We start from the raw sequence: 26,841 nt of genomic DNA, 5'->3' as shown, positions 1-26,841 counted from the left end.
CTACAAACCACAGTTTCAACTCAGGGGCATAAGCTTAAGGATAGGGAGCACTTGTTAACGGGTGTTGATGATCGGTTCACATCTGTTGAGTCATTATGCTTTTCCTTGTCTGCTGAAAATACAAAAATTAAGCTGAAACTGAATGATCTGGAAAATTGCTCACGCAGGCAGAATGTCAGGGTGATTGGAATCCTGGATGTGGCTGAGGGTTTAGGCTAACTACCTTTATAGCACCTTTCTTCACAGAGGTACTTAGTGAGGAGAGCTTTGATAAGCCACTGGTGACTGACCGAACACACCACTCGTCGGCCCTAAAGCCACGGCAGGGTGATCCGCCAAGACCCATGTTCATACGACTGCATCATTATCAAACCAAAGAGCCGATCATCCGTCTCTCTCCTGTGAATGAGGCCAGCTTTATTTTCAGTGGTCCGAGGTTTTTCTGTTCCCCAATCTAGTGCTGTGCTGGCACGGGCATAGGGCAACCTTCAATGAAGTCAAATCACAGTTGTGTGCTGCTGGAATCAAGTATGGCATGTTGCATCCTGCCCATCTTCGCATTACATTCAATGGAGCTAGCCGAGTGTTTGAATCGCTGCAAGACGCTGCTACTTTATACAAGGACCAGATTTCTCCCTCTTTGGATGCATGTACCAACCACTGAACGAGCCACCATCGACTCCACTGAGGTGCTCTGTGACAGAGATATAATGAGTTATGGCTGGAAATCTTGCTCCCGACCTGTGAGGGCACGATATAGCGAAAAGGAAAGTCTTTGGATGGGCTACCTGACAGTTCATTTCCAGGGTTGGGAAGTTGGTCAGGCTGGATGAAAGCGAGACTCCATTGCAGGAACGTATTGGCCTGGAAGGTAAACGAGGTAGCAGCTGCAAGCAATAAAAGCAGCTGCAATCGTTTACCAAGGGGTCATGTGTGATAGCATAAAGGGGCTGGGGAATCATTAATCTTTTCCTTTCCTGTCCTGGACCTGTCCTGCATCCAACCACTAGATGGAGTTGTTTTAACATATTTTTGTTTGGTTTATTACTTTAATTGACTTGCTCCTTATCTGTTATTATATGTGCTCAATGGTTGAGTATGTTCTCTACATTCCTTCTATTATGATGGCACACTCAAGCAGTAGGGCCTGCAGAGCAGGTTGTAATGTTAACTTTGTAAGCTGGAATGTCAGGGGACTTGATCATCCAGTGAATCGCAAAAAAAGTCCTATCCCATCTCCAACAACTTAAGTTGAACACTGCGCTTCTCCAAGAGACCAATCTTTGCACATCCAATCATTTCTGCATAAGTAAGGCATGGGTGGGGCAGTTGTTTAATTCTGGCCAGGGGTACTGCTATTCTTATCCATAAGGACACTCCTTTTGTTGCCTCTAAGGTGACCACAGACCCAAATGGTCGCTATGTCATTGTATCAGGTAAACTTTTCAATATCCCACTGATATTTATCAATGTGTATTCTCCCAACTGGGATCAATTTATAACTAACTTCCTAGCCAGGGCCAGTGGCAGGTTTTTGTGGGCCTCGGGCAATGGAACTCAATGGGTCCCCCCACATTCACCCTCAAATCAAAAATATTTTTCTATCAAAAAGGTTTTCATAATCAGTGGTCCTTCGCTAAACCGGACATATCTGGAGGGAGACATGAATTGCCTGATTTGAAAATGAATAAACAAATCATTTGTAATAAATACAGCACTAAAATCTAATTAATACCTGTAGCGCACTTTTCTTTTTATCTTAGCCTACCAGTAACACAAAACAAGTCAGAAATTCACACATTACTGTACAGTGTGAAATAGTGTAATGAAGACGCTAGCCAGGAATGCAGTTTAACACACAAACACCGATAGAACCCAAAACCAGGACACCTCGCTGCCTAAATAAAGTCTGATGGGCCTGGTTGGAGACAAGCCTACATAAAAAATAATAAACATTTTGACACATATATTTAAATAAGGCACTGAAGATAACCAATAAAAACACAAACAGAAAACAACCAATAAACAATGCAGCTCAGAGAGTTCTATTTTAGCGCATTTTCTTTTTTTACTGTAGCCCACTTGGTACACAGAAAACTGAACACACACTTTACAGAAATAATAATTTTTTAATTTACATAGAAAATTTGACTGTGTGCTACTGCAGGTTTTTTTTTTAGATTTTTTGTTGTAGTCTTTTCCTTCTGTTTTTGACATCTAGATTTGTGTTTCTTTTTATTTGGCGGTTCCAGAAGTTAGGCAGGTTTCATTTTTTATGGTGTAAAATTGTAAAATTATAATAGGAGTTATGATAATAATAGACGTTATGATAACAAAACGCTTGTCAAATGAAAGCACATTTGTATAATTTTATGTCGAGATCAGCCAATAGCTTCCAGCTTTACAAAGAACTGGGGAGGAATGAAGCCAATAGGGTGTGAGAAGAGGCGGGACTAAGGGAACAGGATGCAAGCAGGAAAAGAAAAAAGGGGAGATCTGAAAAGTTTCACTGCATTGCATGCACACAGTTTAGTTTAGTTAAGTGAAAACTTAAAGTTTCTAGCCTTAAAGGCTGCTTGAGTAGGATAGCTGGCACAGAAATAGTCCATTTACTGATATTTGCAATTTAATTTCTGTATTTGTGTGGGCCCCTCTGGCGTAGGGGCCCTGGGTGGGGGTGTTAATTGTATATTAAGCCCAACCTTAGACCGCTCTTCTTCAAAACCTCTCACCTTCAAGACCTCTCAAGCTATTCACTTTTTCCTTGAGCAGTATGGGATCTCTGACACTTCAAGACAGTACTCTTTCTTTTCTCCTGTCCATCATACTTTCTGCCATATTGATATTTTTAGTGCATAACAAATTACTCCTTTCTATTTGTTCATGTGCTTATAGCAGCATTGTCATATATGACCACGCCCCCTTCGTTTTGGAAATTGCCTTTTCCTGATAGGAATTTCCCATGGAACAATTGGCGCTTCAACCCCCTGTTACTTTCTGATCAGAGTTTTATCCAGTTTATTTCCTCACAAATATCTTTCTTTTTGGATACTAACTCAACTCCTGAGATTTTTTCCTCTACTCTGATGGAGACTTTGAAGGCCTACAAGGCAAATAATCTATTATACTGCCCAATCCAATAAACAGCATACAGGGAGACTTTCTGAGATACCTGATCTCATCTCAAAGTTTGATCAGAAATATACCAACTCTCCTACCCCTGAACTCTCTAAGGAAAGACTGGCCTTGCAAACGTTCGATTTTTTTGTCAAATACAGGCCGAGCAATTACTATAAAATCACGTCATGCTATTTTTGAACATGGCGACAAGGCCAGTAAACTCGTAGTCTGGCATGATTCGGTTGATCAACAAGACATCAACAACTAATTCAAATTATTTTATTCCACTCTCTATTCATTTTTTCAGGACCTTGTTATTCCTACCATCGACCCCCACTCTAAAGCTCACCTGGAAGAGCCCTTTGCCATTGAGGAAATTAATCAGGCCATTAAATCGATGCAGAGAAGCAAGTCATCTGGTCATGATGGGTTTCCCACAGATTGTTTAAATTAATTCTCCCCTCAACTCTCCCCTCTGCTATCTTCTGTATTTTCTGAATCTTTTCTTTCTCAGTCCTTGCTACCAAGCTGCAATATCATTGTTATTAAAAAAGAAGGACCCCCTTGATTGCAACTCATACAGCCTGATCTCCCTCCTTATTACTGATATTAAGATTTTAGCAAAAGTGCTGGCCCATCGTCTTGAGTCAGTTTAACCTTCCATAATCTCCTTAGACCAGATGGGCTTTATACAAAACAGGCACTCTTTTTTAATCTTCGGTGCCTGCTCAATATTATTTACTGCCCGTCAACTTCACCCACCCCAGAAGTTCTTGTCTCACTTGATACTGAGAAGGCCTTTGATCTATTTTCTACCCTCTACAGGTTTGGTTTTGGCCGTAACTTTATCTCCTGGATGTAGTTACTTTACATCTCTGACCTCTGTCTGTACTAACAACACTTCCTCTAAATATTTTCCCCTCCACTGCAACACAAAACAGGGCTGTCCTCTTTCAACCTTTCTCTTTACTATTACCATTGAAACTCTCTCTATCTTTCTGCATGGCAGATGGGATGTGCATCGTGTGGTCGGGGGGGTGGTTGTGGGCCCAAGCAGAACTCAGCTACTATAAATTATTCTCGCTCCACCTTTCCTTTCAAAATTACTTCCAACATATTCCAGTGTTCATCCCCAAATCCTATTTCAACTCACTTGATCAAAGTATTTCCAAGAACTAAATTGTTGTGGGAAGCAGATTTACGTTTCAATTTCTCAGATGAGCATTGAGAGCGGATCATGTCTCGGGTTCAATCGTCTAGACATGGACTCATACAATTTAGACTAAATTGGCTAAGATCTTCCCAGGTTTGTATTCAACCTGTGACAGATGTAAACAGATGCCCACCTCCCTTAAACATATGTTTTGGTTATGTCTCGGGTTGGTTCCTTTCTGAACCTTCATTTTTTAAAATTTTTCTCGAATTACTGAAATAAACATTGACCCCTCTCCACTTACCGCCCTTTCTAGTGTAGTGCCCAATGACATCCCTCTGACCAAGTTGGGGTCAGATACCCTAGCCTTTGTGACCTTGCTTGCCAGATGCCTAATTCTATTTAACTGGAAGAAACCTGCCCCACCCACTCACATTCACTGGATAAGGGATGTCATGCAATTCCTTATTCTTGAAAAAGTTTAATTCACACTTAAAAAGAGAAAAATTCTACATAGCATGGCAGCCACTATTAACATGCTTTGAACAACTCCAGCTTCCCCTCGCTCCTTTAACCAGTTGAAGACCTGCTAAAAACTTTCTTCCACCCACTGTTCTTTGCACCCACTGAATGCGACTCTCAGTTTTCAGTTAAACGTTTTTCTTTTTTCTCCTTTCCCAATTTTTTCTCTTTCGTTTCTCTATTTCCTCTTTATTTTCCATTAATTGCAGTGTGCATTTAAGCTTCTTTTATTGTGTAATTTTTTTCCCCCCACTGCAGATTGCTTTCTGTAAATTTACTTCTGTTGATAACAAAGTTATAAAATAACCTAAAAAAAAAAACTGAAAAGATGTCAAGTAGACAAACATTTCAGCAAGCGCCCTCTTCAGTGTACAGTTTTGGCTAGTCACGGCTGATTTTATAAACATTTTTTTTTTTTTAAATAAATACAGTTTAGCATTTTTTTTTTCCGTTTCTTTAGTCAGAACGATTTATTAAAATCTAAATATTTGCTTTTCCTTCTGGAATTTTTCTTCTTTGAAACAAGATTTGTGTATGCATCAAGATAATATTATTTAGTTCTTCACAATAATTAAAAAACTAGGTTTTCTTAAGATTACTTTTTTTAAAGAAAGTTATTTTGTGGCAATACTGTTTGAACATTACTTACTGTTGTTATAGAAGTCTAGAACAGAATATTGGACATGACTATAAAAAAATTGAATCTTTCTTATGCTCATTGTGTGAATTAAGTTTATCAGGCATTGTTACCATGCCCTCTGATAGATCCATTTCATTTGTATTGGATTCCTAAAAGTGTGGTGAAACCAGATAATTCCACAGGAACAGCAAACCTTGCCAAGTGTTTGAATGAACATTGTGAACCATACCATGAGCCTTTTCCCATTGCAGATTGCGTGCCATGGTCTCCTCCGAGCAGCCTGAAGACTGTATGGGGTCAGTTAAAGCCCTCTTCTCTGACAAGCTGCTGCGGATCTCCAAAGCCTGCTTCCCTTTGGTTGGATCAAACGTGCCCATATCTACAAAAAAAACAAACATCTGTTTCTTGCATTACAGTAGAACCTGTCATACACAATACCCTTTATTAACTGACAGACCTCTGGTGGCATGCATCATTTACACATGCTGCTACCAATGGAATGATACTGATGGAAACTGATCAATGCACATATTATTATGGATCTAAAATTCTACTCTTAGGTGGACAGAATTAATTCAGTTGCAGATAAGGGAATTTGTTTAGGAATTCAGTTTCGTTTTTTACATACTGTCACGTAGAAGTAAACAAGAAAGCAGGGGATTAAAATAATTGTTAATTTACAATGCTCCGATGTTAATAAAGCCTCCACAATGTAATATAGTGACTCCCTCTGAGATACGATATGTTTACTTATCTGATGACCCTTGGAGCCAATTCAATTGTATTTGTAGCCAATTCTATCGTATTCAGGTTCTACTGTATTCATTTTCTGAAGCACATGTTGAACTATATCACAAATTATATACAACATCTGGTATGTATGGATTTCTGTGCTTAAAAATGTAAAATATTTAAACAGGATGCAGAGCCTACACATACACGGGTGTTTAAGTGACCATTTTAGAATTCAGTTTCTCAGATTTACTGTTTGAGAAGGGGGTCACCCAAGCATTCATTAAAAACGCTTTTCCACCACTCCACTTACAGAAGTCCAATTAAAAAGGGGTGTGCACATAATGGAATGTCTTTTCTTCTGAGTTTAGGTTTCTGGCTTCCCATATGTACCATTCACAATTTCTGTGATCATTTATATTTTACAGTTAGTCTGGTTAAAAGTAAAATGGTTTGACTTCAGCAAACCCTGGGGCCTCACATACCTTCAGCGACTTTGTCCAGAAGAACAGTAATCTTTTCATCTTCCAGCAAGCGTTTTTTGAGGAATTTGATAAAAACACCATTTGTGAATCCTGTTGAATTGAGCTCAAAAGCTTCAGCATCTTGACACCTTTTAAAGTAAAACAGTGGTGCGCTTTCATAAATATACTGAAATAGAACTGACTCTATAATTTGAACAGGCCCATTCATTTCTAAAAGACAAATGGTATTTTCCATGTTAAAAATGTATGGTTTGTTTATTTTACAAAACACATATGATGTAGCATGTAGATACCATGTACAACATTTGCGCTACAGACAGTGAGTGGTAAAATAATACTTAAAAGGGTGGGTAATTACAGTTCTTAAATAGCATGGCAAATAGGAGAGGCCTTTTTATTTAAACCCTTGCATGTAAACCAAGCCAGTGTTTAGCCTGAGTATACTGTTACTCTTTCTAGATATAGTGACTATTTGGTAACAGCTCATTGGTATTATTCCCAAGGCATAGATTTAACGCTACAATATGACCCCCCCCCCCCCAAAAAAAAAAAAAAAACACAAAAAAACAAAAACAAAACAGTTTACATTGGCATGGACAACCCTCTACAGAGCATGAGTACCAATAATGTATGCGGTAACTGGAAGGGTAACTGCACCATTTATAAAAAAAAAATAATATGCACAAATGGGAACTTACGTTGCATATCCAAAGACAATATTGGCGGTCACCCTTAAGGCCTCTACATTTGGTATAATGTCATCATAAACATTCCTGCAAAAAAAAGAAGAATAAGATCGTAGGATTTGGTTCCTTTAGGCACACTGTCATTCAAGATGGAACTCTGGCTAAACTAACTGTCATAAATTTTGGGGCCTTTAGAGAACAGGCTTATGACTGATGTCCTGTAAAGTACAGGTTTGTGGATTTAATATTTAGGTAATTAGGTGGAATTAAGGGCAGATGCTTTACCTTTTCCTGCACATATCCAACAAGAAGACATTTAGGCCAGTCTCCTTCTCCTGCATCAGTTTCAAAATACTCTGGACACACAGACAGTTTGCAGATCTGTAGGGGTTGGGGGCATCAACAGGAACCATGAAACTGTTACCATAGTTCTCATACCCATGACCAGCATAATACAGGAGACCTGAGGAAAACAACGACAAAATAAGAAGGCTGGGTTATCCATCTCCGTTTATTAAGCCGCGTTAAACATTCCTCTTTGTTTAGCTACAAGGGGAATTTTTGCAGTACACGGAATGATTATACAGTATGTGTCATCAGTAAAAGGAGATTCTAGTATTGTAGTATCTATTTTTGACTCTAAATGAAATAAAAGTTTAAGCATGTATGGCAAAGTACCAAAATCAATGTTGGCTTCACAAATACAATGGCTCTCTTTCTTCTATGTTTATAGGTAGGCTTGCTACTTTTCAATATTAACCGGTAAAGCTCGTTAAATGTCGAATTGCCTAAAAAGTTTGACTGAAATAAATTTATATACGATAAACGTCGGTAAAACCACTCGTTATTTATTTATTTATTTTTTTACCAAAAATAATCATTTAGAAATCCTCTCTAGTTTGTGTAGTTTTTATACTTGCTGTCTGTCCCGTCTCCATTCCGCTCTGAATGGCTGGGAGTCGCCGTCAGTCATCTCAGTGGTCCGTTAGTAATGTAGTTTCACCCTGTTCTGACAGATCTCATTGACTGAAGCAGTGCTAGAATGCTCATTTGCCAGCTACAACGCCTGTCACTCAAAGCGCCTACTTTGAAATTAGCAGGTTAAGGTGTACATAAACGGTGACAGTTTAATTTGAAAATGGGGCGCAAGAGAAAATTACTTAATGACAAAATGACACTTAATACACTTTTATATGCTGCGTTTACTACGGTTTATTTGAGACAATTTTAAAATGATGTTGCTTAACATGCCATTCACAGATGAGAGAACATGGGGTATCTTGTCTTCAATTAAATCAATTGAAATTGTCTAGATTGGGGTTTAAATTAATGTTATGTTTTGTTTCTGTCACTAGATAAACCAGACACTCAAATCAAGCAAGTACATGTATAAGGTGTAAAACCAACTTGGTTGTGTAATATTTTTGTAGTGAATGCAATGCAGCTTTCAAATTGTGCAGCTTTGAGGCAGGAAGCAATGCTGTTGAGAAGACAAACAAAATAGAGCTACATGTGTAAAACCATCTGAAAATGTTCACAGCCACATAATAAACTATCTTTCTCTATTGAGATCAAGCACTTAATGATAAAAAGCTACAGGTGCAATTTTGTATTTTGTGGATATCTACATCTTCAGATATATCCCAGTATATTGTGGAATATCAATTAAAAATGGTCAGCTCTAAGTTTCTTGTTGGAAATATGCAGTGTCTCATTTGTTTCTGCAATAGTGGTTTTAGGATAACCATTTGAGACATATGCAGTAGCATATTTAAATGAGATTAAAAAAAGATTCTCAAGCATTTCTCAGAGAAGTGAAACAGACATAGATGAGATACACAGTTTCTCTCTGGGGAACCCTGCTACATTCTGCACTACTTGTCATGATACCTGTTCTTTTGAATGGGGTAAATGGGGACTTGTGGTGTGTATCTTTCTGTTTCTCTCTTACAATATACTAGTTATCCTCTATAGTGGACTAGCCTTAACAGAACAAATAAAAATGTCCCTTAGATGATTTGCAACACAGGAAAAACAGTCTAAAGCCCCTTACACACCAGCATGCTCTACCCGGGATGGATCCTACCCAGGTCAGGACCTGGTGTCACGCGGGTCGGCTTCGCGAATTCACACTGCTTTTAATAAAGCAGGGTTGACCTGGGTGCCAGATGCAAATACACATACACAATGCACGTATCAATCCCACAGAAGCAGCTTGTTACGGTCACTTCCATTCAAGCTTCTCTGGATTGAACCGTCGGTCCAAATGTTGATTAGAGCAAATGTTTCTTCATCTCTGCTGCAATCTGGCTCATAGTGTGTCTCAATCAACATGAATATGGATTAATAGAATAAAGAGAAACATTCATTGCAGAAGTGAAACCTTCACACAGGTGTGGCTGTTTGTTATTTCATTGTCTTATGAATGGCCATCATGCATTTGTCTCGCTCAACCCATGTCAAAAAGTATCAACCCACTTCCTGAGATGGGTCACTAGGTAGGAGCGCCAGTGTGAAATGGGTTTAATTGGATTTTATACAACAAATATCAGAGGTTTTCAAATTAGGGTGTGTGAAAAGGTTATCAGGATGGCACAGGTAAATATTTGTTTCTGACATCTTGGCGATTGTAAAACAAGGTACATCGTACCAAAGCTGCATTGAACAATATTCCGACATATGTCATCGGCCCTTGAAGCATTGTATGCTGTCTCCTACCAAACAACAAGTGGAAAACCTCATATGACTGATGAAGATCAAATAGAACGTTTTATTTTGTTACTACTTCTGAGAAGCTGTTCAAAACTTTAGACAGATACATGACAGATAAAAACATCAAGTGGAATTGTTGTGTTGAGATTTGTACGAATGGGGCAAAAGCCATCAGTGGACGCAAAAGTGGACTTGCAGCTCACATAAAGGCTGTCTCACCATGCTGTGCATGGCATCATTGTTGCATGCGAAACTGATGCTAAAAGAGCTGTCAGATGTATTAACCGCTGCAGTAAAAATAGTTTCAATTTCATAAAAGCTCAACCACTTCACTCATGACTTCTCAGTGCTATGTGAAGAGATGGGATGTTTGCACAAGCAACTTCTGCTTCATACAGAAGTTCAACAGCTATAGGTAAAGTTTTGGCAAGTCTGCAAACTCAGGGAGGAGTGTTGTATGCTTTTGATGAAATCTCACTCCTCAATTCACCAACACTTACTCGACCAGCGCTTTTACGTTTTACTGGGCTACTTGGTTGACATATTTAGCTCAATTAACTTAACCTTTCTTTGCAAGGTAAGCACTGTAACATTTTCATCGCACAGGAAAAAGTACAGAGCATTTCCCAAAAACTTTTGCTTTGGAGTAGCTGTGTGGTGCAAGATGATGTAACTATGTCCCGGACACTGTCTTCTGTCATTATGGATATTGGAATGTTGCTCCTGGAAGTTAAAGATGTGATAGTGGAGCATTTGTCTCAGCTTTGCACGCAATTCAGAGTATATTTTCCTGAAGGTGAGGCAAATGAATTGCAGAATTTTATCTGGGTTCAAAATCCATTTTCAGAGAACTTTGTAGCAAAAACCAAGATTGTTAAAAGTCTAAAAGAGAATCTGATTGACATTGCTGGTGACTCTGTTTTGGGAGATAATTTCAAACTTATGCCTATTTATCAGTTGCGGCTCTCAATTCCACTGAATTGTCACAAACAGATGTTGAAATACTTGTTCACTTTGCCTCAACATATCTGTATGAAACAGGGTTTTCTTCACTTATTTATATCTAGAACAAGTACAGAAACTGCTTGACTGTAGAGACAGATCTAAGGTTGAAACTCTCCGAAATCAAGCCAAGATACCACAAACTGTGCTAGCAGGCAGGCTCATCCTACTCACTGAGATAAATATGACTCATAAGTTGTTCTTTTATATTGTTCTTCAGAACAATTAGTTATTATATGTTGATTATCATCTTTTTCTAAATACAGAATAAACAAATACTGCTGTTTAAATGTCACCTTTAATGTCAAGATAATATTGAACCCAACTGAACTGGAATGTCCAACTCAAAGATTTCTGTACATCACCTTCCTCCATATGTGACTCAAAGAAATTGACTCCCCCTATGACTATTTCAGCAATTTGCACTGAAGTGATGTGATACTTTTCTTGGCTGCTTACTCAATCAACCAGCCACACTCTACATTGGAACACAGTCACAGCCATTAAGGACTGTAAGGACATACCTTACCCATGTTCTTTATATAAAAAGGTTAGAATTAAAAGTTAAGCCTAATTAGTGAGATCACGTCACTCCTTTATGTCATTACTCTACTGTAAATAACAGCAAACTCACATTTCTTAAATTGTATCCAAACCTTTCAATATTTATTCTAATTGACAGATCTAAGGGACAGAATACAAACAACCTGCCTCAATACTTGCTGAAGTGCGTTAACAAATGATGTAGCTTTTTCTCCCTTTAGTAAAAAGTTAAAGGGATACATTTAGTGAAGTGAAAGAAAAACAGCTTTAATATTTAATAATTGTAAAATGATGATTACAACTCCACAAATCCTAATAACAGAATGGGATTCTTTATAAATATAATCTAATTGGTCTTAATAAAGGATTAATCTTAGATATATAAATCATTGTCTTCTTATTTAACCAGTGTTGGATTGGGTGTGACTAGTTGGTCACCATCTTATCTTATTTTAATTGCTTTTATAAGACTCCCTGTTCAACAAAACAAGTTCCAAATTCTGTCTGCATTTTCCTGTGCTAGCTGATCAGATGGAGTTCATGTTTTACTACCCTGTCTACAAAGATATAAAGAGGCTGACTTGCATCATTCATGGGGTTTCCATGCAAGTTTTTTTTTTTTTTGAGACATTTACACAAGAATAATGTCTTGTGTAAAATGCTTTTTGGGTTTTCTTTCGCTCAGTTTATTTTACTCAAGTAAACCAGGCTTTTCACCAGACGTCATGCAATGAAAGGGAAAGGTGGGGGTTGATATGTAAATTAGCTATGCATAAAGTACTCGTGCTGTTTTTGTAGATTACCAGTGAACTTTTGTGAAAATGTGGTTTCCATGTGCAGAGAACTGCTACACAAGTAAATCTAAGCTCCTGTAATTTGTTTTACTACTCTTGCCTCAAATGTAATTAATAGTGAATACTGTTTCAACTAATGCATCTTATGACTCATTAATTAAAAATAAACTCAGAGGTATACAATGAAACTGACCCACAGGTATTGCAGATCACCATGGCTGACGTCTCTGCATGTATATTATATAACGTCTCCGCAGGTTTTCCGCCACGGTGATCTGCAATACCTGTTGTGTGTGTGTGTGTGTGTGTGTGTATATATATCCCTTTCATTCAGGCAATACAACATATAGGGGATCAGGTGATGCTGGTAATACTATGCTGGCTTAGAAACCCTACCTGTCCAGGCGGCTGACAGCTGCTGATAAAGCATTCAACACCACGCTTGTGCACATACAGGTAGTGGGCACTTAAAGGGAGGTGGCAGATACTGATGAAACAGACTGAAGTGCAACATTAGTTCATTCCTAAAATAGGCACTGCTAGCTGCGAGACAGACAGAGAAGGTTACCAGTGTTGCCAAATCTCACGAGAAAAAAAAAAAGCGACACTGCCTTTCAAAACAAGCTCAAAAGAAGCAAACCCATGTTAGAGTGGGTGTTTATGTAAGTTCCAACCAGCGACTCTCAAAAACAATCCCAATTCTGCTTATTATAAGCGGACTTGGCAACTATGAAGGGTACCTCAGCCGCCAGTTTCAATTGGACAGAAGAGATCTGAGGAGTCTCGTGCTGACATAGATTGTCGCCTTTCTTTTAAGTTGTGTTGGATTTAATGCTGTGTCAAATATTAATGATGCAAACAAATAAAACACAATCAATACATTCATTTGCAACTTTATTTCTGAGAAAGCATCAACAACTTGTTGGATATTGTTGTGTTGTTTTGGGCGATCGAGCTGGCTAATGACACCCAGTTCACCAACTATATTTACTAACATGGAGGGCAGACATGCTTTATGTTTGAACATAGCTGGGATCAAAAAGAAGGACGGGAATTAATTCAGTTAGACATCTATGCAGCAAATGTATTCTCAAAAAGCTGCATTAATACTAAACCTGCTCACTTGCAATATTTATAGTTAAGAATAAACACGCTCTTTAACATTTACACGTGAAATGCGGGTTTCCATGCAAAACTGGGCGTGGATTCCCGTGTGTTTCGTCATTTACACGAGTAAATGAGATCTACCCTATCCCTCTCTTTGGCCGTTTTTTTGGCCACAAACCTGATTTACCTGAGTAATTTTCCCAAACGTGAACGCGCGTCACCATTTCATGTGTAAATTGACCCGCATGGAAACCCCATGATTGAAGGGGAGTTCTACAATTGAAGAGTCCAATTCACTAACAATATTTAGAACGTCAAATTTACTTTACTAAACAACAATATGCATTTCGATATAATACTTTAGATTCAGTCAGTCCACGATGGCAGGAGATTTGTTTGCAGGGAAACTGAAAATAAGAAATGGGGGATGTTGATTAGACTGTTATGTCTGAAACTCTGAAACTTGTATTATTTTAATTTATGTGAACAGCAAATTTATGTGAATTAATTAAAAGGTCAATCTTAATATATGGAATTTACTTCAAACTCCAACAAACCTAACCTGATTTTGGTCTATACATTATATATACGTTTACCAAAGTAAACTTTTACCCATCCTTACTATGGTTAATAATGTTTTTTTGTTTGTTTGTTTTTACCACTGTTTTGCCATGCTTAACTGTGGTTTAACTTTCTTACCTGTGGTTTCCAAAGCTTTTATTATGCTTTACTACAATTTGTCATGGTAAACCACAATAAGAATTATGATCTGTAAACATAAGTCACATGACCACTGCCAAATAGTACATTTTTAAGAAAATACCAAATAAACCAGGAGAGCTATGTAAGCTTGGTAAAAATCTAATTGAATCTTCACATATTTTACAGAAGACCTGTTTCTGAAGTGATGTTTTTAGTAACCGATAAGTGTGGGGTTTGTAACTTTTGAGGCTCTACTTTAAGGTAAAACGCAGTTTTTTCATGACATCTTTGATATGTAACCAAAATTAGAGAAGCTTGGGTCCCCGAATGGCTCACCTGGTAAAAGCATTGCCGCTCGGCATGCAGGGTGAGTCATACAACCAGAGATCGAAAGTTCGAATCGTGGTTGTGCGAAGCAGTCGGTCTTCGCTGGGAACTCCAGTGGGGCGCCACATCGACTTTGGAGCTCCGAGGTTTGGGGAGGTGAGATCTGGTTTAGACTGTTTCTCCTCATCGCTTTGCACCGACCCCCTACAGGCCAGGCGCTGAGTGAACTTGGGGGCAGAGATTTACTGGGCTGGTCTTTGTTCTCCATAGGCCAGTAGCTTGCAGACATCCACCCTCAAGTTCCTGGGCTTAAAAATACGCCAAATTGACTCGTGGGATCGGAGGAAACCCACTGAGCCTTGGGTCTCTGAGCTGTGTGGGTAAATACCGCAATGAAGGAGAAAATTAATAGTAATAATTGGGCATTCCAAATTGGGAGAAAATCGGGTGTAAAAGTAACTGGAGATTTTAAATTTATTAAAAAAAAAAACAAAAAAAAACATATGTACAGTTCAAGTTCAATATATTTCCCTTGATTCTGAAATGCTTTGGTATGCATACAACTGAAATGTGTAATAAGTACATCTGTTCAATCGAAGAGCGGTAAGCCCCTTGACCCTGAAAAGTCAATAATAGATGTGTCTTCTTACATAAAACTACTCCCTAAATATAACTTATCTTGAAAGTCGATGCCTCAGTTAGATCCACCATGAGTAACTGTTTGCATATTCCAGCACATGCACTGGAAATGCATTATTAAAACAAACAAGTTATTACTGTGAGACTACTCAACTGGTGAGGTCTTTATTTTAACGTGGCTTTTTTGCTGAGACTATTAAAGGAAAGATGTGCTCATCTGTGACATTGTATGTACTGAATTTATTTCAAGCTACAGCAAACGTAATAAAGGTTTTTTGTTGCGTTCATTGTTTTTGGTCAATACTTTATATACGTTTACCAAAGACATGGCCACTGCCAAATAGTACATCTTTATTGGAGAATACTCATAATCAAACCTAAAGTAAATGTTTGGTCTGCATCATTCACAAAACAAGACACCCCAATGAAAGCAGTTCATTTGAATAGATAGCAGGAAACAACGGTATATTTTGGATCTGTAGTGTTGTACTTCAAATAAATAAATAAATAAATAAATAAATAAATAAAATAGAGTATATTTATGTCCCAGGTCACCTGCACTATGTGAATAACATAAAAGCACAAAAAATACACCTCTCCACCTCTGTTGTCTCAAGGACTTGTAAAATGCTGTTGACTCCAGTCAATATATCGCTGAGCAGTAAGGTTTCCCTCAATCTGCAACAAAGGTGTTCTTGTGTTAAAGGAGATTCCTACTCCCACATCATCACACTTCCACCACCCCACCGATTAGCCTGAACAATGCAACAGTCAGCATAACAGTCCTGGGCCGGTGTGGTGACCCTCTGCCTTCCAGGATGTGACCTGTCTCTCACATAGCCGGTTTCTTGGTTTCTCTGGACTAGTCTGCTGATTGTTGAAGCAGAACATCTCATTCTCCGGGCAACTTCTCGCACAGACATGCCTCCTTTAATCATGCCGAGAGCAAACAGGCAATCTTCGTTACTCAAGCTGGGCGTGGTCGTATCTTTCACTGTTCTTGTGTTAATTAAAACCTTTTCGAATGGCTATTTACATAGATTTTTTATCATCTCATTTTGGCAATTTTAACTCAACTCAAATACCAAACACTGAGCACTTCACATTTTTATGAAATCACATGACTTGAGCTCAGTATTTTGTTATCCCAAGGAACAATACTACTCAAACAATCAGCAAATCTATCTGCTCACTATTTAAAATGTAAATTGCGTTTTCATTGTGCATCCGTATATATGTAAGCAATAACACCCGACACAGAGGGCATTGCCAGGCATTATACGACCATTTGGTTGTAATAGTGCCTCGACTTCGTCTTGGGCCCCATTACCCAAACGGCTGTATAATGTCTGGTAATGCCCGATGTGGAGGGTCTTATTGCTTATATACTTCAATGTTATAGCACAATTAACTATAATTTGTATTGATTTTAACTGATTTTTTAGGTTTTCCTTTTTTTCCACGTATCCTGCCACAAAGGACTCTAAAATGAACGTTCTATAAATATAGTCCTCCATAACAACGATCTTCTCTATAAAATGAGTACCAAACAGTGTTTTTTAAAACTGTATACTTTTATTTGAAAACAGAGAACAAAATATTGTGAAAAAAAAAAGATTTATTATTTTTTTTTTTAGTGCGGTTATTAAAAATGCTTCCGTGAAAATAAACTGAGGACAAAGATCGGGAAAAAAATTGTGCAACTGTAAATAATAATAATAATAATAATAATATAATAATAATAATAATAATAATAATAGTCTTTTCCTTGGTAATTGATTTGAATATTTCCAGATATCAAGCAGTTATTAAAAATGCCTAGTACTTGGACAGCAGAAGCAGTGTGACCTTCAGAAGAGCTTGATGAAGAAACAGGTTCAGTTTATCCGACAGTACTTCTTTCTGTACTACTTACAGTGACTGTAGACATCTCAGAGGTGCTTATGTTTTCCGGGACATTTTGATTTAGCCATTCTTCAATTGACATCTTATTAAAAAGTTTGAAATTTACTTTAAAATGACATTTTGTTAATAGCTGATGGAGTGATTTGAGAAAGGAGAGGAAGACTCATGAAATTAATTGCAGATTTAAATTGATGCGAAGCAATTACCCTCCGCAATACGAATTAAAAACGTGTGCTGCTTTTTATAAAAAAAATGAGAAAAAGCGGGTTCCATAGAGGATTTATACTGGACCCTGATGCCCCTGATAAAACGAGGGAGCGGTTTGTTAGCCTATTTGTTTTTCTACGGGTCTCTCGTATATCGATACCCTCGATATATAGCAGATTTATATCGGACCCTAACACCCAAGATATATTCAGTGGGTGGTGGTGGTGGTGGTGGTGGTGATGTGTGTGTGTGTGTGTGTGTGTGTGTGTGTGTGTGTGTGTGTGTGTGTGTGTGTGTGGTTGTAAATTCTGGCCTGTGATTGATTGGTTAAAACCTCATCATAGGAGGAAAAATAGATTGAACTATTGCCTTAACAGCTACAGGTAACAGTCTCTATCTATCATTTCATTGGTTCATATCATTGTCAGTCCTGCCCCTTTTCAAAGGAGTTCCCTCCACCTCCACTCAAACAAGAAGATGAAACGGTTGTATGAAAAAACTGCTGAACGGATTGACTTAAAAGAAATGAATTACAAAACACACTACAAAAGAAAGAAAAAAGCCTGCGGTATGAACTTCAAAAACATTTTTTGTTATTTATTTATGTTGTTTAGTTATTTACTTGTGTTGTATCAGATATATTTAAACAAAATACTGTAAAGCCATAAATATTTGTAGCCAAAATATTTGGCGGATCAACCCATAAAACCTATTTTGCTCCAAAAATGTTGGCGACCTGCCGCTCTGGAAGTAGTATATTACTTCACTATACATTGAGTGTACAAAACATTAGGAAGACCTTCCTAATATTGAGTTGCACCCCCTTTTGTCCTCAGAACAGCCTCAATTCGTCAGGGCATGGACTCTACAAGGTGTCGAAAGCGTTCCACAGGGATGCTGGCCCATGTTGACTCCAATGCTTCCCACAGTTGTGTCAAGTTGGCTGGTAGTGGATCTCTACTCCAAATAGCTTGTTCCATCTCATCCCATAGATGCTCAACTGGATTAAGATCTGGTGACTGGGCAAGCCACTGCAGTAAGCTGAATTCACTGTCATGTTCATGGAGCCATTCCTGGACAATCCTAGCCTTGTGGCATGGGGCATTATCCTGCTGAAAAAATCCATTAGCAGATGGATACACTGCTACCATGAAGGGATGCACCTGATTGGCAATGATGTTCAGACATCCTGTGGCATTCAAATGTTGCTCCACTTTTATCAAGGGGCCCAATGTCTGCCATGAAAACACTCCCCACACCATCACACCACCACCACCAGGCTGCAATTTTGACACGTGGCATGATGGATGCATGTACTCGTGGTTTTCTCCATACCCTAGTCCTCCCATCAGCGTGAAACAGCAGGAACCGGGATTCATCAGACCAGGCAATGTTTTTCCAATCCTCCAGTGTCCAGTGTTTTTGTTCCTTAGCCCATTGCAACCGCAGTTTCTTGTGTTTTGCTGAAAGAAGTGGAACTCTGTTAGGTCATCGGCTGCCATACCCCATTCGTGTCAAGGTACAACGAGTTGTGCATTCTTTTATGGGTCTTTCGGCACCAATGTTGTACTGGACTGTCAGTTGACTAACTGTAGCCCGTCTGTTACTGTGCACAATTCGTGTCAGCCTCCTTTGGCCTCTTTCATCAGTGAGCCGTTTTTGACCACTGGCCTGCTGTTGGCTGGATGTCCTTTGGGTGGTGGACAATTCTTGATACACACGGGAAACTGTTGAGCGTCAAAAACCCAGCAGCATTGCAGTTCTTGACACACTCAAACCGGTGCGCCTGGCACCTACTACCATACCCTGTTCAAGGCACTTAAATCTTTTGTCTTGCCCATTTACCCTCTGAATGGCACACATACACAATCCGTGTCTCTATTGTGCCAAGGCTTAAAAATCCTTCTTTAACCTGTCTCCCCTTCATCTACACTGATTGAAGTGGATTTAAAGGGTTACATCAATAAGGGATCATAGCTTTCACCTGGATTCACCTCGTCAGTCTATTTCATGGAAAGAGCAGGTGTTCCTAATGTTTTGTACACTTGGTGTATGTACAGCACTAAGATATTCATGCCAAAAAATGTTTACGTTTTTTGCATATGCAAAAAACACATAATATTTATGGCTTTACAGTATATAAAGTCATATTTACTATCCAAACTTGCCTCTCATTATTTTGACTGACACATATTAAATATGTACTGCAGGCTCAGCTCACAGTGGAAAATTAAATGCCCCTCGGGAAGACTATTGTTACCTCCAGGGTGCAATGGGACTTGGCATTATAGCACCCTGTTGGTAACAATAGTCTTCCCTCAGGTCAATAGTTTTCCACTATAGCCCTCTTCTCCTATATATATATATATATATATATATATATATATATATATATATATATATATATATATATATATATATATATATATATATATATATTTGAAAAAGGAAAACTGATGTGTACCAAAAGGAGCAAAATCAAAGGTAATGTAGGAATACAAAAATATGAATAATTGATCAAAGTTTTTATGTAAGGATGTTTTGGACTACGTCCTTCTTCAGCTGGATGGAAAAAATTCATTATGAATGTGTCTGCAACATGCAGCCTATATTATATTCTCCCTCACTTAGAACCACGTGGACTGCTGGAGCCAAAAAAAGACTTCTGGTTTGTGTGCAGTTATTTGCAAACCTACTCATCTTTAAAAACTATAAAAATAAGGTAGAACTATCCTTTTACTGCTATTGTTGTTTGTTCAGAACTTGCAGTAAAGTTAGCAGATGTTATGAGGATTAGATCTGATACAGGAAGAGCCACAGGAAGCGTTGGCGTGTATCATAAACCTCAGGCCCACGCAGTGTAGAGGCTGCATGCATTACGACTCAATAAAAAGTATAAGCCAGTGACAAAGCCACTGCCACCCAACATTTTTGTGGTCTGAGTAAAATGTGATAGCCTAAACACTGCAGTCCATCTCTAGCTGTATATGTATCCATAACTATGTAGCACAGTTCAGTACTAAGCATACTGCTTGTATTAAACTCTCACTTTTACTCGTCTGGTGGCTCCAGCAATGACTTGTTCGCTACAGTTTTGAGGAGGTCTTTCCTTCATTTGTGACTGATAATACATAAATCACATGTGATGGAGAAAGAGCGAATGCAAAAGCAGAGCTGTGTAACTCATGCGCCAGATGATGAAAATGTTTCCCATTTTAATTTTAAAAATTCACATTTTGATAACCTTTGACCCTTGCAACATAAAATCAGTAGCTGGCACAACACATGTATACAAGGGGCTGTGTAACCTCCACTCGTCCATAATCTTGACTACCCTCAATGTTTTAGGGGTTTTTATGTATGCTTACCATAGACTCCTTTATCCAGGAGTAGTAGAAACTCATCCACAGCATTGCGCATCTCAGACTCAGTCAGATCGAGGAGAGACACCACTTTAAAATTGAGCTGCCGAAGCAAGTTTGTCAGGTCATACACATCAACCATTGGGGCCTTCAGCTTGGGGTGGTTCCTATACGACATGTTACCAATCAGCAGGGCCACTTTATCTGTAGCTGTAGGAAAAATACAATTGCAAACAGCACTTACAGCATTTTAAGTGTTTACAAACAGTTTACAGTACTCACACATTTTTCCTTATGTGTCTCAGGTACTTAGCTTTAATGTAGCAGTGGTTCAAGTTTAGGCAGGGTAAAAAAGCACCTTGGTAGCTCCACCCATTGCCTTGAACCTAATTTGACTGTTCCTGGGTAATTTAGGACTTTAGTTAGTTTTCACTGAAGACAGGAATCAATTATGAAAGTTGTCCAGCAGGAGCACTTTGTTTTATTTGCAATGAGGGAAGAGCTCAGAAAAACAAAATCAAATATCCATCCAAATATCCATTAGGGGAAAAAAGGTCTCAATATTTACATTTGTATTCCATTTGTTCTCGATTCCTACATTCTACTGTAGTATTCAGATTTACATTGTCCGAATGACACGTGAACGTGAATGCTTCAGAATGTGGTAACAAAGATTTAAACATTTATCATTTTATATGAATTCTTACAGACTTTTTAACTACCAGTACCTCACTGTATTATTACACAGACAGAAAGGAATATCGCTGTGTTACTCATCAAACGTTTAGAAAAACAGCAAACACAAACATAAAACTACATTAAAATAGGGTTCAAACCTTTACAAGAACCTCAAAAAGGTGTCTTTGCATTTGTGTAAAGAAATAAAGAAGTAATGGGCTTTATTTACCATCAATTCTTTCGGGACATCCAGATTTCACACCGTCAAAATCACCTAAAAACATATTTAAAGTTATAAAGCAAAACTACAAAAAAATGTAATACAATCCTTTGACAAACATTTGGAATATAAGTCTCTCAGTGTCTATTCAGAACCTTACTAAAGCATAGTAAATGCTGAATCCCTTTCATTGAGGCAGTTGCTATAGTTAGAATACAATAGAAGGATAACTTTTCAGTAAAATAACATTGATGTTGCCTAGCCCTTCGTTGCTGGTTCCATTTTAAAAATAGTGCCTTTTGAAAAGATGCCTGAATCTCAGGATTCATGCCAGTAATATTAACCAGTCAAATCCATGTTAACATTTCTTTGCTTTATCACAATCTTTTACGCTACAACTTAGGCAAATGTTTTTTTTTTTTATAATGTTGAACAGCTAAGCCTGGTCCAGCTTTAACAAATGAACATGTTTTCTAATACTAGAATATATTAATTAATTCAATAGTATATGTCACATTGAGTTTTCTATGAAGAGGCATAAATGGTAGACACAAGACTGTTTGTGTCAAGGTATCAAACACTTCCACCATGCCTTTTACCATGCCTTTACCAGGTGAGCCAAAAAACATATTATCCTTATTTGAAAGTTGTAAACTAAAGTTAGTTGAAAAATGCAATCTAAACTCTCATTATTATTTGCAGTAATTTTACATGTAGTGAGATGAGACAATTCCTCTTTGATGTTGTGAAAAACATTAACCTAACTAATTGTTTAGAACTTTAAAAACATGCAACTTTTTGCCCTTATCGGACTACAGGTAAAGTAGCAAAAGTACAAGCTTAACCAAAGTGAATTCCCCTTCAGCAACTATATCTTTTGTGGCTTAACTTGTTAACCTTTTCAAGGCCAAAAGCTTTTTGCAGGGTTTAGATCTAAGACTGTAGCAGCCTTCTCACACTTTTACAATTTGAGTCTATAAATTAACAAATAAACAAAAACATATATATGGACTCGGAAGTTTGGCTGAAGTAAAAAACAACATGAATAAACTATTATTTCACCTGCTAAATGCATACTGCAGTTTGCATTAATGTTACTAAATATGCATAATACACAATACATAGTTGTACACTCTTTTTTTATGAATATTCTGGAGGAAACCAAAAGCTGGTGGGTCTTCTTGTCTTATTTAGAAAAGTCAAACTTACTACACAGGATTAAACATGCATGTAAATATAGATGTATAATATTGATTTAAAATACGGCAACTGACTTACCAGAACAGGGACATGTTGACAGAATGAGATTTAGGGTGTCACCTATCTGCTGCTGTCTATATTTCCCTCAAATAATAATAATTAATTGTCAGTTAATTTCAATTAAACAAAAATATGATGTTAGGGCCAATAAACGTATTGATTTAAATAAACCAATGCACATCACAGTCCAACGAGCAACGCAAAATCTTACTTCTGTATATACTATAAGCTTCAATTGTTTTCCGTTCAGTTCACGTCCGGTGTGTATTTGGCCCTTAATTGTCTTACTCAAAAAATTCTTAAGTTAATTGTTGTGCATTTGATTGAACGACCAACCAAATTCAATCATAATATATACATACCTGCCAAGTCTCCCGATAGAGAGGTGCATAGGTCTCCTGATGACACTCAAGAAACTACCGATATTGTAGGATTGCCAATTGCAATGCAATATTATGTTCAGACTTTTTTTTTTTAAACGCACCTCAACGATTATTTCGTTGGACTGTGTTTTAAAATAAGTAGGCTTCCTTTTAGATGTACTGTAGTTGGTTTTGTTGGTACAGTACTATATTTTCAAAGTATTTTAATTTACAACAATATGATTCTGAAAATATCACTTGCCAAAACAGAAGACTGTGGACACGTGGACTATAAGACAGTACATACCTTTAAATCCGTTATGTATTGTAGCAGTAGGTAAAATTTCCCATTAATGACCCAACAGTAAAATGAAATCAAAATGTTCTCGTTTGCTTTGTTTTTGCTGCATTTTCATCATGTCAAATTGGAGGAAGCTCTGTGTAACTGCACAATAAAGACACACTGATTTGGCATGCAAGAAAAAAATGAAATAAAAAAAAAAAACGGCTGTGACAGACTGCAACATTGAAGAGATGGGCTTTATATCAGAAAACCGGTGACTGAGTCAGAATCGCATGTGACAGGTAAGTGCATTCCTTTGTTACATATATACAATGGCGATTGATTTTATTCTTACCACAAGGGCAGTAAAACACAACTGACGTGTATCTGGGTAAAGGATATCCGAGTTCTGACTGCGTAACATAAACATGTTATTTTTTAAATTAATATTTATTGATAATAACATTCGTCATAATGCAGCCCTGTAACATTTCAACAACGGTTACTGGACTGACTGAAGACGAGGGGTAACTCACTCCTAGACTCCAGCCCCCCCCCCCACAAGCTTTTTTATGCATTTTAAAAAACCACTGTTTTAATGGTAAAATTAAGGGCACTGCCAGAATCTTGTTTTTGAGCTGCACACAATGTGGAAGTGGAGGAATAACAGATAGAATTGAAATCTATTTTAGTAACGCTGTGTCACAAAATAACTAACAGTTGCTTACATCTGTACATATGCAATCTTCACAAAATGTATAAAGCAGGGGAAATTTAATTCCCCTAGCAATCATTCTTCTGAGCTTAACCCTTTGCTGCACAGTGGCCAATATATTTGACATTGAGAAAATAGGCATTACATAGATATGGGAACATATCTAGGGCAGTAAAGGGCTAAACCCTCTAGCACCTGTTTTCAGTCATGAAACAGGAAAGCTGATACATGGACTTTTTTTACATACCATAGTTGACAAGGTTTATTGCATGTTTGATTGGCCATGGAAAAATACTTTTTAAATCTGTTATTTTGTTACAAATAAACACAAAACAAAATATATGTCGATAATACTTAATTTGTTTAATTGTGTATAAGAAAAAATCCTTTTTGACTTGTAATATAATATTTTAAGATGAATGGGGAGAGCATGTAGCATTAATTTGAATAAGGTTGGACAGTAGAGACTGGGCACTATATTGAGCATATACGGTAATACTTTCATTAAAACACATTTCATTAAAGTAATAAACAGTAGATTTCCACTTACTATCCCCGAAGATGTTAATATCGTCTGAAAAACATATAATGGGAAACAGATCATTACAAATCATTATCAACAGCACACAGTAATAGAACTACAGCCAATGCCTACAAACTTTGAAAGTATGATTTCACTAAGTTTTCTGTGGTTGTAGCACAGTTTATTGTTACTACCTGTACAAACTATAGAGCAGGAGTCCAATCACAATCCTGGAGGGTGAATGGTTTAATTGGTTCAATTATACAATTTAGAACAGAGTTGGAATAAAGACCATAATCTAAAGGTCCAGGCTTGGACAACCTGCTGTAGTTCTTCTGTTAACATATTCATTTTGTGAGAAAAAAAAATCACAAACACTATTCTTGATTTTATATTATAAATCATAGATAAGGGACCTGGAAACCATCTCTGCAAACCAGACAGATTTTATTAAAGGTATATATTTTTATTATTACACCAATATTTTATTAATCACATAAATAAATTATTGAAAACACTTGTAAGGTGCTTCCAAGAGTGACCCCAGAGACCCATGATTTCAGTACAAAGGAAACCGCTGAACAATATAAAAGTAATAATAAAACATGCAGAGCACACACAACTTCAAGCATTCATCCACATCCTCTGAGATAACATGACTCGATGAAAATGACACTCAAGTTCCACTTAATTTATAATTACAATGAATTTGATAACCTGGCATGCATTGAAACTGTTAAACCAAATGATTCCACGTGCATTAAATACACTTGGGGCTGTATTCCTAAAACTTATGTGCAATGTGTTTTTTTTTTTTTTTTTATCTCAATGAGTCCCTACAGTTTCTAACAATTGCATTGCAAAATTTGCTTAAGTGCATTGCTAAAACCCACAATAAGTTTTACGAAAGCAGCACCAAGTGTTTCCCACCAACCAATCACCAAGGAACGGATTTCTACTCATACTCTACCTTCAGAACATTCCATTGCTCCTGCAAACCCCCAACAGGGTCTTGGCCCTTCCAGTTAAAAATAACAAGTTTTTGTTTTTGGTAATCTGCATTTGCCTTGCATCACAACATCAACTAGAAATGGCAGTTTAGTGACAATAAATCACTGGGGGCATTATCAGAGGGTAATGTCATAGTGGACTGAATGATTTGTAAACATGAAGTACAATATATGGTTAATTTCTACTTGAGTGAGTACAGCAGTGTACCAACTATACAAATATAATGTAAAAATGTTTTACTTTACAACACTAGTAAGGAAAACAAAGAATACAGCTGTGTACCAAATATTAGGAAAACAAAGTGAACTGTCTCTTTATAGAATTACCTCAATGTGGAGGTCAATCATACAATAAGTTACAATCACAACCAATTCACGGAACAGGAGTAAGGGCTGCGAGGAATAAGCCCTGAGACTTGAAATAGGAACTATGTGCTTGAGACTTTAAATTTCCCCTTGGTTCATGGACAGTGGCCCTCACAGAGGTGAGACCGAACCGATCGGCCTCCAAGGCTGGGAAGCAAGCATTACTTCCTCAAAGGGGAAAATGAAGAGAAGGATAGAGGATACATCTGAGAAGACTAGAAGCCACCTCGACTAACAAGGAATGATTATGCTTCGGGAGATCGGCATGGTCGACCTCCAAGACAGAGCCATGCGGGGCGACAGGAATTCTGAAAGAGAAGGAAATAAACATGCAAAGGGGCCAGAGAGGAACACTAGCATAGATGAAAGTAAGTTGTTAGTAAAGAATACAGGGTTTCCTCCTGGCTCAGGGAGAGCTGCCCTCTCAGAGGAGAGACCCCTCTCAGAGGTGAGTGAACCGATCGGGTTCCAAGGCTGGACAGCATGTATGCTGACCCCAAGGGGAATAAGAAATAGAAAACGGAGATTTAAGAAAAGTGTAGGGTTTCCCCCTGGCTCAGGGAGAACAGCCCTCGCAGAGGTGAGACCGAACCAATCGGCCTCCAAGGCTGGGGAGCATGTATGCTGCCCCCAGGAGGAACTGGAATGATAGAAAGATATTAAGATTTGGTCAGGAGTCCTCTCTGGCCCTCAGAGAACCTTCCTCTCGGAGGTCGAGGCCAGCTTGGCTGGGCCTAAGATTGGGAAGCGACGTCACTTGCCGCCAGAGGGAGACCGTTGCAGAGG

At 37.9% G+C, this 26,841-nt stretch overlaps 1 protein-coding gene across 3 annotated transcripts in view; it reads right to left on the bottom strand.

The window, feature by feature from the left end:
* malt1 (MALT paracaspase 1) overlaps nucleotides 1-26,841 on the bottom strand; it is a 51,938-nt gene that overhangs the window by 7,700 nt on the left and 17,397 nt on the right. For 2 of the 3 annotated variants that reach the window (XM_041254458.1, XM_041254448.1), the window contains exons 8-15: nucleotides 25,650-25,697; nucleotides 24,707-24,730; nucleotides 21,546-21,590; nucleotides 20,645-20,848; nucleotides 7,624-7,801; nucleotides 7,351-7,425; nucleotides 6,653-6,780; nucleotides 5,665-5,814 (exon numbers count right to left, since the gene is read on the bottom strand). In XM_041254458.1, the coding sequence (XP_041110392.1) occupies nucleotides 5,665-5,814; nucleotides 6,653-6,780; nucleotides 7,351-7,425; nucleotides 7,624-7,801; nucleotides 20,645-20,848; nucleotides 21,546-21,590; nucleotides 24,707-24,730; nucleotides 25,650-25,697 (852 nt within the window). The remainder of the gene's footprint in view (nucleotides 1-5,664; nucleotides 5,815-6,652; nucleotides 6,781-7,350; nucleotides 7,426-7,623; nucleotides 7,802-20,644; nucleotides 20,849-21,545; nucleotides 21,591-24,706; nucleotides 24,731-25,649; nucleotides 25,698-26,841) is intronic. The other variant, XM_041254468.1, reaches the window with a different exon arrangement.

Source organism: Polyodon spathula, chromosome 1 (assembly GCF_017654505.1).
Source record: "Polyodon spathula isolate WHYD16114869_AA chromosome 1, ASM1765450v1, whole genome shotgun sequence".
NCBI lineage: Eukaryota > Metazoa > Chordata > Actinopteri > Acipenseriformes > Polyodontidae > Polyodon > Polyodon spathula.
Note: the sequence above shows the minus strand (reverse complement) of the source record. Positions and strands in the feature narration are given on the sequence as shown.